This window comes from Xenopus laevis, chromosome 3L (assembly GCF_017654675.1).
Source record: "Xenopus laevis strain J_2021 chromosome 3L, Xenopus_laevis_v10.1, whole genome shotgun sequence".
NCBI classification, from domain to species: Eukaryota; Metazoa; Chordata; class Amphibia; order Anura; family Pipidae; genus Xenopus; species Xenopus laevis.
Genome location: NC_054375.1, coordinates 112,505,796 through 112,520,060, shown reverse-complemented (window position 1 = coordinate 112,520,060; position 14,265 = coordinate 112,505,796). Strand labels below are relative to the sequence as shown.

At 38.4% G+C, this 14,265-nt stretch overlaps 1 protein-coding gene across 2 annotated transcripts in view; it reads left to right on the top strand.

The window, feature by feature from the left end:
- The window catches only part of iqgap1.L (IQ motif containing GTPase activating protein 1 L homeolog), a 93,482-nt gene extending 79,475 nt beyond the window's left edge, over positions 1-14,007 (top strand). The window contains exons 33-38 of one of the 2 annotated variants that reach the window (XM_018250835.2): positions 2,422-2,509; positions 2,739-2,951; positions 3,647-3,813; positions 6,012-6,134; positions 8,426-8,534; positions 11,925-14,007. In XM_018250835.2, coding sequence (XP_018106324.1) covers positions 2,422-2,509; positions 2,739-2,951; positions 3,647-3,813; positions 6,012-6,134; positions 8,426-8,534; positions 11,925-12,038 — 814 coding nt within the window. In that variant the 3' untranslated portion in view covers positions 12,039-14,007. 2 annotated transcript variants of the gene reach the window in all.
- The last annotated feature ends 258 nt before the right edge of the window (positions 14,008-14,265 follow it).

The window sequence follows — 14,265 nt, the reverse complement described above, 5'->3', positions numbered from 1 at the left end:
GTCATGGTGTCGGCAATAGAAGCAGAGCAGCCCTGAAAGAAGTAAAATTAATATTCAAATGGGCGGAAGCAAATCACACTTGGCTATTCGCCATCTACATTCTGGGATTACAGAACTGGGAAGCAGACTTTCTCAGTCGGCAAACATTGGATCCAGGAGAATGGTCTCTGGTAGAGGAAGTCTTCAACCAGATAACACAGATGTGGGGAATGCCAGAAATAGACCTCATGGCAACGAGGTACAACCGAAAAGTGCAGGCCTTCTTCGCTCATTACCGAGATCCTCTGACAGAGGTAGCGGATGCACTGACTTCTCCCTGGAACTTCCATCTAGCGTACGCTTTTCCTCCGCTACCCCGGGTGCCCAGAACAATCAAAAAACTTCAGAGGGAATAAACAACCCTCATTCTGATAGCTCCAAAGTGGCCCAGGTGGACTTGGTTTTCAGATCTCGTCAATCTGTCAATAGCCGATCAGTGGACACTCCCAGCATGTCCGGATCTTCTGCACCAAGGGCCAATTCGTCATCCCAATCCAACCAGACTCAACTTGACTGCGTGGCTCTTGAGACCCAAATCCTAAAAAAGAAAGGTTTTTCCGATTTTAGTGGTGAGCACAATGAAAGCAGCAAGAAAATTGGTTTCGACAAAAACTTATCACAGAGTGTGGTCTACCTACCATCAGTTGTGCTGGGATCAAGAAAAGAATTTTGGAGTTCTCTCAATACCTAATGTACTAGAATTCCTACACTCAAATCTCATCTATCCGCCTTGTCAATACTTTTTCAAAAACGGTTAGCAATTTTACCAGGTGTTAAAACTTTTATTCAAGGGGTGGCTCATGTTACTTCTCCCTTCCGAGTACCAGTTGCAACTTGGGACTTATCATTAGTGTAAAAGACTCTTCAACGACCACCATTCGAGCCCATGACATCAGTATCTTTGCAGTGGGTTACTTGGAAAACAGTCTTTCTATTAGCAATTGCATCAGCTAGACTAGTATCAGAACTCAGTGCTTTATCGTGCAGATCACCTTTCCTTACCTTCCACCATGATAGAGCAGTACTTCGCACCGTACCATCTTTTCTACCTAAGGTGGTTTCCTCCTTCCATCTAAACCAGGAGAGTACCATCCCAACATTTGGTCCTTCACCAGCAAACTCAAAAGAAGTTGCACTCCATTCCTTGGATCCAGTTAGAGCTCTCAAGTCATATTTGCATAGAAGTCAAGACATCCGCAAATCAGATGCACTATTCGTTCTTCCATCAGGACCAAGACGAGGCTCAGCGGCTTCCAAGGCTTCCATTTCAAGGTGGATAAAACAGGCTATCCAAAAAGCCTACGCATCACAAGGACAGTCACACCTGCTAACATCAAGGCCCACTCCACTAGGGGGGTGAGCACGTCTTGGGCATTCAGGAATCAAGCCTCGGCAGAGCAATTGTGTAAAACAGCGACGTGGACATCTATCCACTCGTTCACCAAATTTTACCATTTTGACACTTTTGCGACACCTGACACACACTTCTGCAGGAAGGTTCTTCAGGCCGCAGTTGTTTCGACTGCATAGGGCCTCTTCCCGCCCTTATATTGGGGACAGCTTTGGTACATCCCCACTGTCTCCTGTGCCCCCCAAGCTGAAAATGGAGAAAAGGAGATTTTGTGTTACTCATTGTTAGATCTCTTTCTCTTCAGTCGCTTGGGGGACACAGGACTTCCCTCCCTAAGAGGAGGCCCCCTCAGATATGTTGCCAATTCTTGTTGATTAGTTCATATTAACCTTCTTTGGTACAAACTGATTAGGCTCCGCCCACTAGAGGGGTATAGCCAGTGGAGGAGGAGTGAGTTATTCTTCTTGTTGTGTCCTGCCTCCTAGTTATACCAGCTATACCCCACTGTCTCCTGTGTCCCCCAAGTGACTGAAGAGAAAGAGATTTAACTGTGAGTAACACAAAATCTCCTTTTTCCATCTCCGCCATTGCTGCACAGCAGCTTGTTTATATGAACTGTAGTAGTGCTTCTGAAGCAAACAGATCAGTTTTACCAGTGAAGGGCAATAGTACATGATATTTTCATTACTTGAATTCACTTTTATTTTTTGGTGTTCCTTTAAGGGACCAAATCACCACTGCAGATTTTCATTTACTTCTGTTACTGGTGCTGTTCAGCTCAAAAATGCTGAATAGTGCATTTTTATCCTGTGCCAGTATCAATACTGTGGTGTGCCTCTCATTAAAGTGACTGGGAGTCAGCGGTTGCAGGTTTGTTTTATTCTCTGCTGTCTGAAGTATGCTGGCAGAGGATCCGTCCTGCATGCTATCAACTGTTGAAAAATATAAATATAAAAAATATTTAAAAAATATAAAATATAAAGCTCTCTTTTTTAACATAAAGATAACTCTTTTTTTTTTTTTTATTATAGCACAAAACGTCTCATTGTGGATGTTATCCGGTTCCAACCTGGAGAAACCTTGGCAGAAATCTTACAAACACGAGCCACCAGTGAACAGGTAGGAAAAAAAAAAGCCAAATGTAGCTGTGTAGCCAGAGATGGATATAGGTGCATAATTTTTTATACATATTAAATATCATTATTGGTGTTTGACAAGATTAAGTTACCAGGGTAATCTTTTATTGTGTATGTGAATAAAATGCAGTTTTGAAATGTATTCACCATTAATGTGAAATGTGAAAGCATCTGCCATCATGTGCTCTTCATCTTGTGTTTTCATGTAACAGGAAGCAGATCATTTGCGAGCCATGCAGAGAAGAGCTATGAGAGATGCAAAAACCCCAGACAAGATGAAAACAGCTAAGAGCCTAAAGCAAGACAGCAACCTAATCCTTGAGGAGAAGAAGGATAAGATAAAAGCTGGTTTAAAAAAGCTTGCAGAAATGGGTATGGTAAATCCAGATAATCGGTACCAGGATCTCATCAATGATATTGCCAAGGTAAACTGACATATAGGGAATGTATACTGTACCATAAAAAACACTAGATTATGCAGTATATAGGAAATAGTATGGAAACAGAAGGTTATATTGGATGGACAGAAAGATAAGAGGCTTTACAAAAGGCAGTATTTCATAAGTGGTACTCTCCAAACTCAAGTAGCTCTTGCTAAATCCATTCGTAGTTGGAGAAGCAGCACAGCAGTTCTCTGCTATTAGAATAATTTTAATAACCATGGTTTATTAGGCCTTTTTAAGGTCATTTGTAGGTAGCACAGTGGAAGCAATATGTTAGATTGTGTTTTATTCTGTCTGTACAAACTAAGAACAAAATTTTATCATTTTTGGCCACCGTTAGCAATATTTCAAAACAGCCAAGTCACTACACTGCACTGCAATCCCTGCCAACCCCCGTCAGTCTCTCATGTGCATTAGTCATCTGCAGATATGGAAGCGAGAGTTGCCTAAGCTCTCTCTATGCAGATGGTCACATTGGACAGTATTTGACTATATGGCCTACAGAATGATCTCCTGGATTTTGGAAGGCCCTCAATAAAAAGGAGGAGTGAATTCTAGGGGAATGTACTTTTTATTTTTAAAGCAAGACAAGTGTTTGAAATGTATTTTTAACGCCATAATCCCTAATTATAGTTTTCAGTAGGCATTTCTGTCTAATTCTTTTTCCTCTAATTCAGGATATCCGTAATCAAAGGCGGTACCGCCAACGACGAAAGGCAGAGCTTGTGAAGCTGCAGCAGACACACACAGCATTGAACTCTAAGGCTTTATTCTATGAGGAGCAAGTGGATTATTACAAGAGTTACATCAAAACCTGTATGGACAACTTGGCAAGCAACCGCAAGTAGGTTTTGAGAGTCAATGCTGCTCAAATATCTGTAGAAACGTATTATTCCAGTTTCATGGAATGTTTTTTGGATTGTCATTTTCTTCCTTTGAATAATCTTTAAAGTGACAAAAATAGCACACCAGATAGCAAATATTTGTTAAGATGAAAGAAAACAAAACTCCATACCCACCTTAAGGTTAAAGATGTTAGGAGAATGGAATATCTCTTGACTCTTTTCCAGTAGATGAAAGAACATTGTTGGAATGTGGCTCTATTCAACCCCAGGATCATTAGCCAGGTTGATTACTGATGCTTGATGTTGGCCTAGTTTGCACTAGGCATTTCAGTTCAGTTGGTTTGAAGTTAAAGGGATCCTGTCATCGGAAAACATGTTTTTTTCAAAACGCATCCGTTAATAGTGCTACTCCAGCAGAATTCTGCACTGAAATCCTTTTCCCGAAAGAGCGAACAGATTTTTTTATAATCGATTTTAAAGTCTGACATTGGGCTAGACATTTTGTCAATTTCCCAGCTGCCCCTGGTCATGTGACTTGTGCCTGCACTTTAGGCGAGAAATGCTTTCTGGCAGGCTGCTGTTTTTCCTTCTCAATGTAACTGAAGGAGTCTCAGTGGGACATGGGTTTTTACTATTGAGTGTTGTTCTTAGATCTACCAGGCAGCTGTTATCTTGTGCTAGGGAGCTGTTATCTGGTTACCTTCCCATTGTTCTTTTGTTTGGCTGCTGGGGGGGGAGAAAGGGAGGGGGTAATATCACTCCAACTTGCAGTACAGCAGTAAAGAGTGATTGAAGTTTATCAGAGCACAAGTCACATGACTTGGGGCAGCTGGGAAATTGACAATATGTCTAGCCCCATGTCAGATTTCTAAATTGAATATAAAAAAATCTGTTTTCTCTTTTGAGAAATGGATTTCAGTGCAGAATTCTGCTGGAGCAGCACTATTAACTGATTCATTTTGAAAAAAAATTTTTTTCCCATGACAGTATCCCTTTAAGTAACTGTGCTTTGTGCCCTGGGGCATTATTGGTCTGAAACAGGAAAGGGAGTTCTCCAAACTGATGCCATAAATTTGGAAGCAAGGAATTTGCAAGAAAGTTGTTGTGCACTGCAGCCTTAAGGTTTTCTTTTACCAAAACCAAGCACTCTAGCCCAAACCATGGCAAACATCCCCGACCACTATTCAACCTCTAAACTAGTGATAGACTGCCGGTTGTGAAGCATGATTTATCAGTGATGTTACACAGATCCCATCCCCACCACTGATCTTTATATCATTCTCACAAACACATGCTTCTGATGAATAGTTCTTGAACTGGCCTTGCTTCCGTGGCAGTTTGAAATTCAGCAGTATTCACATTGATCAGATGTGATTTGAAGAGGTTGCCTTTACTTTTGGCTATTTTAGCATCTCATTACTTTTGGCCCTTTATTTTAAGACTATGGTGCAGATTTTCAAAATGTGAGATTAGAGCTCACCACCGAAAAACTCACCAACTTTCTGTTCACTCCTATGGGATTTTTAGAATTGCATTTATCAATGGGTGAAAGTTAGAACTCACCAGTTGATAAATACGGTTCTAAAATCCCATATGAATGAGTAGAAAGTGGGTGCATTTTTATTTATTAAGCTCAAAACTCACATTTTGATAAATCTGCCCCTATATGTTCATATAAAAAGTATGTTAATGGTGAAGTTGATTTATTATCTTGACAAAACAAAAGAATCTAGCATTTATTTCAAATGTCAGACTCTGTTAAAGGAAGAGTAACACCAAAAAATGAAAGCATTTTAAAGTAATTAACATATAATATACTGTTAGCTTGCACTGGTAAATGCTGTGTGTTTGCTTCAGAAAGACTACTATAGTTAATGTAAACAAGCTACTGTGTCGCAATCGGGGCAGCCATTCAAGCTGGAAAAAAAGAAAAGGCACAGGTTACATAGCACATGGCTATCCTCATGGCTACACAGCAGCTTCTTTATATAAACTATAGTAGTCTTTCTGAAGGAAACATGCCCGTTTTACCAGTGCAGAGCAACAGTTCATTATATTTTAATTACATTGATACACTTTTTCAGTTTTTAGTGTTACTGTTCTTTCAACTGTTACACTTTCCATACATAGTTTTACTGCTGTTCTAGGTTTTCGTTGTAAATGATCTTGTATTTCTATGTTTTACTCTTTACTCCAGGTTGTCTAAAAAACCAGGACAAGCTAAAGGAAAGAAGAGTAAAAAGATATCACTGAAATACTCTGCGGCACGGCTGCATGAGAAAGGGGTACTGCTAGAGATTGAGGATCTACAAGCAAATCAGTAAGTTCTGTTGGCTCTGACCATACCAGGGGAAATAATTGTGGTACTTAAGAATATAATAGACTGTCTTTTTTCAACCCGATTTAACTATGTAACTATGATATTTACAAAGTAAATAGTGTTGTAATAATGTATTTGCCAAGCCATGGTTGCTCCAGGGGTTAGTTGTCCTTTACTTGTCCTCTAATTTCTCTTTTGTGTGCATTAGGGTGGCAGGGATGGGCATTGCATTTTGAGGGTTCTGTGTTCAACTTCAAATATGTATAGATGCAGTACCAGATATCACAAAGCACCACTGTACCAATCTGTATGAAGTGCCATGCTGGCAAATATCAGAAACTAAATATATTTTAAGAGAATGAACATCACCTTGAGCAACATTCTAGCAAAATGGTAGGGCTTCACAAAATGAACATTTTCTAGATAACATCCATTGCTAGAAATCACTGATAACGTTAAAGAGGTGGTTCACCTTCAAGTTAACTTTTAGTATGTTATAGAATGGCTAATTTTAATCAAGTTTTCAATTGGCCTTCATTTTTACTTTTTTATAATTTTTTAATTATTTGCCTTCTGACCATTTCCTGTTTTCAAATGGGGGGGGGGTCACTGATCGCATCTAAAAAACAAGTGCTCTTTAAGGCTACAAATGTATTGTTATTGCTACTTTTTATTACTCATCTTTCTATTTAGGTCCTCGCCTATTCATATTCCAGTCTCCTATTCATATTCCAGTGCATAGTTGGTAGGGTTATTGGGATTCTAGCAACCAAATTGCAGAAATTTCAAACAGGAGAGCTGCTGAATAAAAAGCCAAATAACTCAAAAACATCACAAATTTTAAAACCAATCGCAAATTGTCTCAGAATATCACTCTCTACATCATACTCACAGTTAATTTAAAGGTAGGCAACCCCATTAATTAAGTAACGGATGCTCTTTGCAGATTTCAACGAAAGGAAGTGGGGAGTGGTGAAGACAGCATGACATCAAGAGCTACTATGCATGCCGCAGTTGCCCTCTCTAATTTTTATAGCATGCTTTTGGCTGCCTATTAATGGTATGCATATAAGTAAGGCAGAGGCAGGTTGTTTGCAGTAGAACTTAAAGTCACACTGTCCCAATTGCTACTAATGTCCTGCTGCAGAGAATAGTGGATTTGGGGTCAGTGAATCAGATAATCAAGTACATTTTCTCTGTGTTTACCAATAATATGGAAACATGTAGTTGCTATTAATGAATGTTACTTGGATGTTTATTTTGGCAACCCCTACCATAATGGTCAGAACTTACCCTTTAACTTTATGAAGCAGAAAGAATATAGAAGGAAACTGGTGCCTTGTTAGTCCTTGTGGATGCCAAATTGATAACTCCATGTCTACTGCTAGCCTGCATGAGGCTCTTCTGGAGAAAATCTGTACCTTTATGCCTCCAAAACTTGAATTTAAGCCAGTGAAATGGGCACTTACTATGAGGCCACTGGGAGCAATATCAATGAGTGGAGAGCAACGTGATGCTCACGAGCCACTGCTTGGAGATCACTTATCTAGATCCAAAAAGCCCAGTAGCGGAGATTTGTCATATATTAACATACTATGCACATATTTATTTTATTAATATTCATTTGTACAGCTACAGTTGAATTTGACACAAGCTTTCAAACTTATAAACACATTATTTACATTTCTATATTACAGAGGTTTATTAATTACATTTCAATTTCCTCCCAGCCCTTTTTTATGACTTGTATACTTACAGCCTTGTCTCCTGTAGTAAAAGTTCTAACAAAATCAGTCTTCATTTAATTACATAATTTATATTCCCTTGCCTTGAAAGGTAACACCCATCTTCCACTTCGACTTCCCTCTGGGTATTGCATCACAACAGTCTCCTAGTTCTATGCCATTTTCAAAGATTGCATCATTTTTGAAAAATCCTTATTACAGATGTAGACTGCATTAGATGGTATTAAAATATACATAAACCTCTTAACTCAGTTAAAAGTGAATTGGTATTATGCAGATTGAATTGCTTCCCTTCTTCTCCCCTACTGCATCTTACGTAATGTGACCAGAAAGGCATATGTGGGGAAAGTTGGGGTGTGTTAAGATGTGGACCATTATTTAAAAAAAATGTATATACTTGCTATATACACCTTCAGTTTGGTCTCAGAGATATTTCTTCATTTCAGTAGGAAGCTCCCATATACTGTTGCGTGACAAACACGAGACATTACCACATTCACCATCTAAGCATATGTCAATCTGTTTCTTGTTCCTCTATCTGTGCAGATTCAAGAACGTGATTTTTGAAATCGCTCCCACAGATGAAGTTGGTGACTTTGAGGTGAAAGCCAAGTTCATGGGAGTTCAGATGGAAACCGTCATGCTGCATTACCAGGTATGGTTTTGACAGATATTCATGTTGAATCACAAAGATTACAGACAAAGCAAATCCAGCATTATAGATCTTTACATTCCAGTTGTTGCTAAATTATATTGCAGCTGGAGAGCCACAGGGAGAAGAAAAAAATCTTTGGACCCTGTAGTGTCCTATTCAATTACTTTTAAATACATTTAGATATCTGTAAGCCTTACCATAATTACTTATTTATGTATCTTCCACTACCTTCAGCTTATAGAAACAAACTTGCAGCTAATATCCTTTGTACCGTATATACTTGAGTATAAGCCGACCTGAGTATAAGCCGAGGTACCTAATTTTACCTACGAAAACTGGGAAAACTTATTGACTCTAGTATAAGCCTAGACACAACTACAGCCCTGTCTCCCAGCAGCGCACATTCTGCCAAAGCGACCCCCCCAGCGATCAACCGGATTTACGGATTACTGTGTGCATTATCCCACTGTCCCACTACCATGTGCAGAGGGTGCTGTTCGATATTGCCATCACTGTTAATCTTTCGTATAACCAACAGAGGGAGCTGTGTGATATTGCAGTCACTGTTAATCTTTCATATAACCAACAGAGGGCACTGTGTGATATTGCAGTCACTGTTATTCTTCCATATAACCAACAGATGGCGCTGTGTGATATTGCAGTCACTGTTATTCTTTCATATAACCAACAGAGGGTGCTGTGTGATATTGCAGTCACTGTTATTCTTTCATATAACCAACAGAGGGCGCACTGTTATTCTTTCATACAACCAACAGATGGCGCTGTGTGATATTGCAGTCACTGTTATTCTTTCATATAACCAACAGATGGCGCTGTGTGATATTGCATTCACTGTTAATCTTTCATATAACCAACAGAGGGCGCACTGTTATTCTTTCATACAACCAACAGATGGCGCTGTGTGATATTGCAGTCACTGTTATTCTTTCATATAACCAACAGATGGTGCTGTGTGATATTGCAGTCACTGTTATTCTTTCATATAACCAACAGAGGGCATTGTGGGATATTGCAGTCTCTCCCCAAGTGCACTGTTGGTATAGCAATGTTTAAAAGTGACTGCAATCTCAGCTACTCGGGTCGGGTACCGCTGACCCGAGTATAAGCCGAGGTAGACTTTTTCAGCACATTTTGGATGCTGAAAAGCTCGGCTTATACTCTGGTATATACGGTAAGTGGCATTGCTGCAAAGGCTTCAGGCATAAAACCAGCCCTCTTATCATTATCACTCCCCCCAAGTAAACCACAAATACCATGTAGCATATTGTTTCACAAACTTCTTTAACACTGAATTGGAACTAAAGGATTCGAAAGCAGGAGAATGCAGATAACAGAGACAAAGCTATGGGGTGTACTGGCAGCTAGGATATAATCTAGGTAAACCATTCCACCATCAATACAGTGTGTTAAATCAAAGTAAAATGGGTTAATGTTTAGCAGGCCTATTCTGTGGATTCTGGCAGATTTCAAAGGGGCTGCTGTAAAATGCCATAGACAGTCACTATTTAATAGCCTGGTGGGGCTGTCTGGGCCTCTCTGTATTTGAAATGCCAGGGCCTGATGTTTAATTTATTAAATGAAAGATACAATTGGGTCATCTCTATTAAAAAAGCAATAGTATCACATTATTATGATGCGCTGTATAAAAACCACTTAGGGACTCAACTGCCATCATTACCCACCTACACACAAACTGTCTCAGTACGTCTCAGCTGCCCCCTTTTTTCACAGGATACAGCTAAACCCATTAGTTGCCTCTCTTGGGTTTTTAAGCCAACACTTTTGTTTCTTTTTTTCATCTATTTTATTTATAGCCAAAAAGCTTACACGGATATCATCATTATTACATGTCCTTTAGTATTTCACAACTGTCTAAAGAAGGGATCCCCAACCTTTTGAACCCGTGAGCAATATTCAGAAGTAAAAGGAGATGGGGAACAAAACATGCATGAAAAATGTTCTTGGGGTGCTAAATAAGTGCTGTGATTGGCCATTTGGTAGCCCCTATGTGGATTTTAAGCCTACATTGAGGCTCTGTTTGGCAGTGCACCTGGCTTTTAAAGGAGAAGGAAAGGTTAAAACTAAGTAAGCCTTATCAGAAAGGTCCATCAAAATATACCAGTAAACCCCCAAAGTAGTGCTGCTCTGAGTCCCCTGTCAAAAGAAACACTGCATTTCTTTCCTTCTATTGTGTACTCATGGACTTCTGTATCAGACTTCCTGCCTTCAGCTTAATCCTCATTGCCCTGGGCAAGAGCATGCTCAGTTTGCTCCTCTTCCCCCACCCCCTCCCTTCTCTACTGTAATCTGAGCCCAGAGCAGGGAGAGACTCAGGCAGGAAGTGATGTCACACCATGTTAATACTGCAGCTCCTATTCTAAACAAACAGAGAGTTTCTAGAGCTTTTTACTCAGGTATGGTAAAACATTATACAGAATAAATATAGCATTCTAGCTTGCACTATTGCAGCTAATATATTGGCAATAAAATGCCTCCGTAGCTTTCCTTCTCCTTTAAGCAACCAAAACTTGCCTCCAAGCATGGAATTCAAAAATAAGCCCCTACTTTGAGACCACTGAGAGCAAAATCCAAGGGGTTGGAGAGCAACATGTTGCTCATGAGCTACTGGTCGGGGATCACTGGTCTAAAGCTATCGAGTGCACTGGCTACAATTATATAGATGCAATGTAATCACAAGCATCCAAAAAAGTTGAGAAAAAAAATAAAAAAATCATAAAAATAGTAATTCAGCTTATAATAATATATAATTAATACATTACTATAGTTTGACCAAAGACAGGTTGGTGAAGGCGTGTTCTGGAACTGCAGGTGCTGTAAAGGTAAGATGATCTTGTATTGGCCTCTATACTGGATCTATAAACCCCACATTTTCCTAAAAATCACAGTTTTGTAGATTGCTATGCTCCATTACCAAACAGAAGTCAAGCCTGGATTTAACCAGTTGGATATCCATTAGAGCAGACTTCCATGCTGTAGCTTATGTCTCCGTTCGTCCCTGTAAATATTCCCCCATGTACTGTGATTACCATTTTATTCATGGTACAATGCAGAAGAAGAAAGATAGGACTTTGCTAATTTTTCTGGGACCAGATACCACCTATGAAGAATCTTTCTCGTGACCTATGTGGACCTGATCTAAAGATCTGGGTGCCGTGCCTGTGTTGATATACAGGCAATATCCTTAAAGTTAAAGGGGCCTCTAACTTGCTTTCAAAAAATTTAATTTTATTTATATTTAACATTGTTTTTCTCTGTAATCCTTTTGTATCATAAAGATACGGTGTAAAGTGTTGGAAAATGAGAACATTTTATACAATTCTAACTTTTTTTGTACATTTATTTGGGCAGGATCTTCTCCAGCTGCAATATGAAGGTGTTGCTGTCATGAAGATGTTCGATCGCGCAAAGGTCAACGTTAACCTGCTAATCTTCCTCATCAACAAGAAGTTCTATGGGAAATAAGAAGAGTCATGGGAGAAGATAGGGGATAGTTTGGGAAAAACATCATATGTATGCCTTCCTGTCAAAATGTGGCTTCAGCCAACACAAACTGCTTTTATACCTGCATGAGCCTGTGTGCCCACTCTCTGCAAGCATCCATCTGTGTGAAGAAGTCATCCTGAAGCCTGCTGTAAGAAACCAGAAAGGCTTTGGTGCTTCCAAATATAGTGTTACATATCATGTTGTATCTAGCTTAGGGAATCTATTTTGGATGTCATGAACAAACGGTTATCTAGAATGCTGATTAGCAACAAGAGTAAATGCACTAATACACTATATATATTTTGTTTAGGTGTTTTGTACTATTTTTTTTTTTTGTAGCATCTGATTGCCTGTCCATAATTATTATCGGTTGTAATGATGGACCAAAAAGCCGAATAGTGTGAGCAGAAATGTAAAGACAAAAAAAAAATGTAACCCTGTCCTCAAACACTATTATATTTCATTATCAAAATCAACCATGATGTAGTCTTCCCTGCTTCATTGAAATTGATTGTTTTACAGCTGTTGTAGTGTGCCTTACAGCCTCGCGGACAGCAGTTTTAGTGGGGGGTTATTGTTAAACATATTATGCAAATGTCCTGAAATGTAAGGCAGTGATTGGCTGTCACAGAAAAATCAGCTGAAATCAATCTCAATTGTTCCAGTTTTACAGCAATGGCCTTTTTAACGATTTTCATTTTTCCTGCTCCATATTAGTTATGCCTTTTACTAACCACGTTCGGCATTGCATTTAGCTTGCACCATTGTTAGACTTGCTGTATATGCAGAAGGGACAAATGCTGCCAAAAGATGTATTAGCCATTGTTTTATGTGAATTTTTTAAAATTTGGGAGTAGCAGTGGTTAATGCTACCCAAAATTATGCTTTTTTTAAGTCTTTTAAATTCTTTTCTCAGGAAAATGTAAAAACTTTTCTTTCTTTTTTTTTTAAATCCGATAAATATTTAGAATCAAAGAGAAAATATATTGATGTTAGTTCCTTTCACACATGCAGACATAGGAAAGAATATGTGTTGATTCTGCTAAATGGGCTATAGCCGATGGCACCTGATACCCAGCCCTGCTAATGCTGATATTTTTACTGGTAGGTAGCCTCTAGGGCCATGCTTGCGCACTGCTTGAATTATCATAGCTTTTTAGTGTGCAGAAAATATATTGTAAATTAAGTCCCAGTTTTCTATGAATGGCCACAAGCCTTTTATATAAATATATACAATTATATTTCTATTTCTATACAATTATATTGAAAAAAATACAGTAGCCTGGCAGCCTCACAAGCGGCAAACACATTAACACATTTATATATATATATATATATATATATATATATATATATATATATATATATATATATATATATATATATATATATATATATATATATATATATATATACATATACAGTATATATGTATAAGTAAAGTCAGAGTGATATAATGTAGTATTGAGAGCCTGAACTAAAGAATATGCACTTCTATCTTCCTTGAATGCTTTTGCAGACAAGCTGCGATCCAGCAATGTGTATTTCTTGAAGGTGGAAAGGCTAATAGAAATATATTTCACATTCCTTAAAAATAATCATGCATCTATTTGTAATATATGAATTAAAAAACATAATTTATAGGGAAATGATCTTATAAATCATAGATTATTAAAATGCTCAAACGCAAGCAATATATATATATATATATATATAGTAAGATAAAAATAAACCCATGCTCTGAATTCAAATTAATTAGATATTTGGGATCCTCCCTTCTTAAAGACTTTTTTTTTATTTATTAGTGGCCATGAGTAAAAAGAACTGTTTCTTAAAGTTATATTTGTCTTTTTACAGTTTTCTAGAATACGGTCCCTCCTTGTTTGTTCATGGGCCTGTACGCCTGCATCTTTATTTCTGTTCAACAAAATAAAAAAAATCATTTGTATTGTTGTGTGTGTTATTTTTTTTATAGTGAAACGGTAACTGGAGGGTCACAACCAAAGCCTTAACAAAAGATTGGGCTAGAAATGATGTCACTCATGGATATGTATTATTATACCAGGCACAGTATCCCTATGACAGTGAAAATCCAATGCTTCTACATTATTCCATGTTCACTGCTTTCTGGGATGTCAGACAACCGGTGCATAACAATATGTAGCTACTGTATAGACAACTATGAAATAATGGATCTTCACAGCTG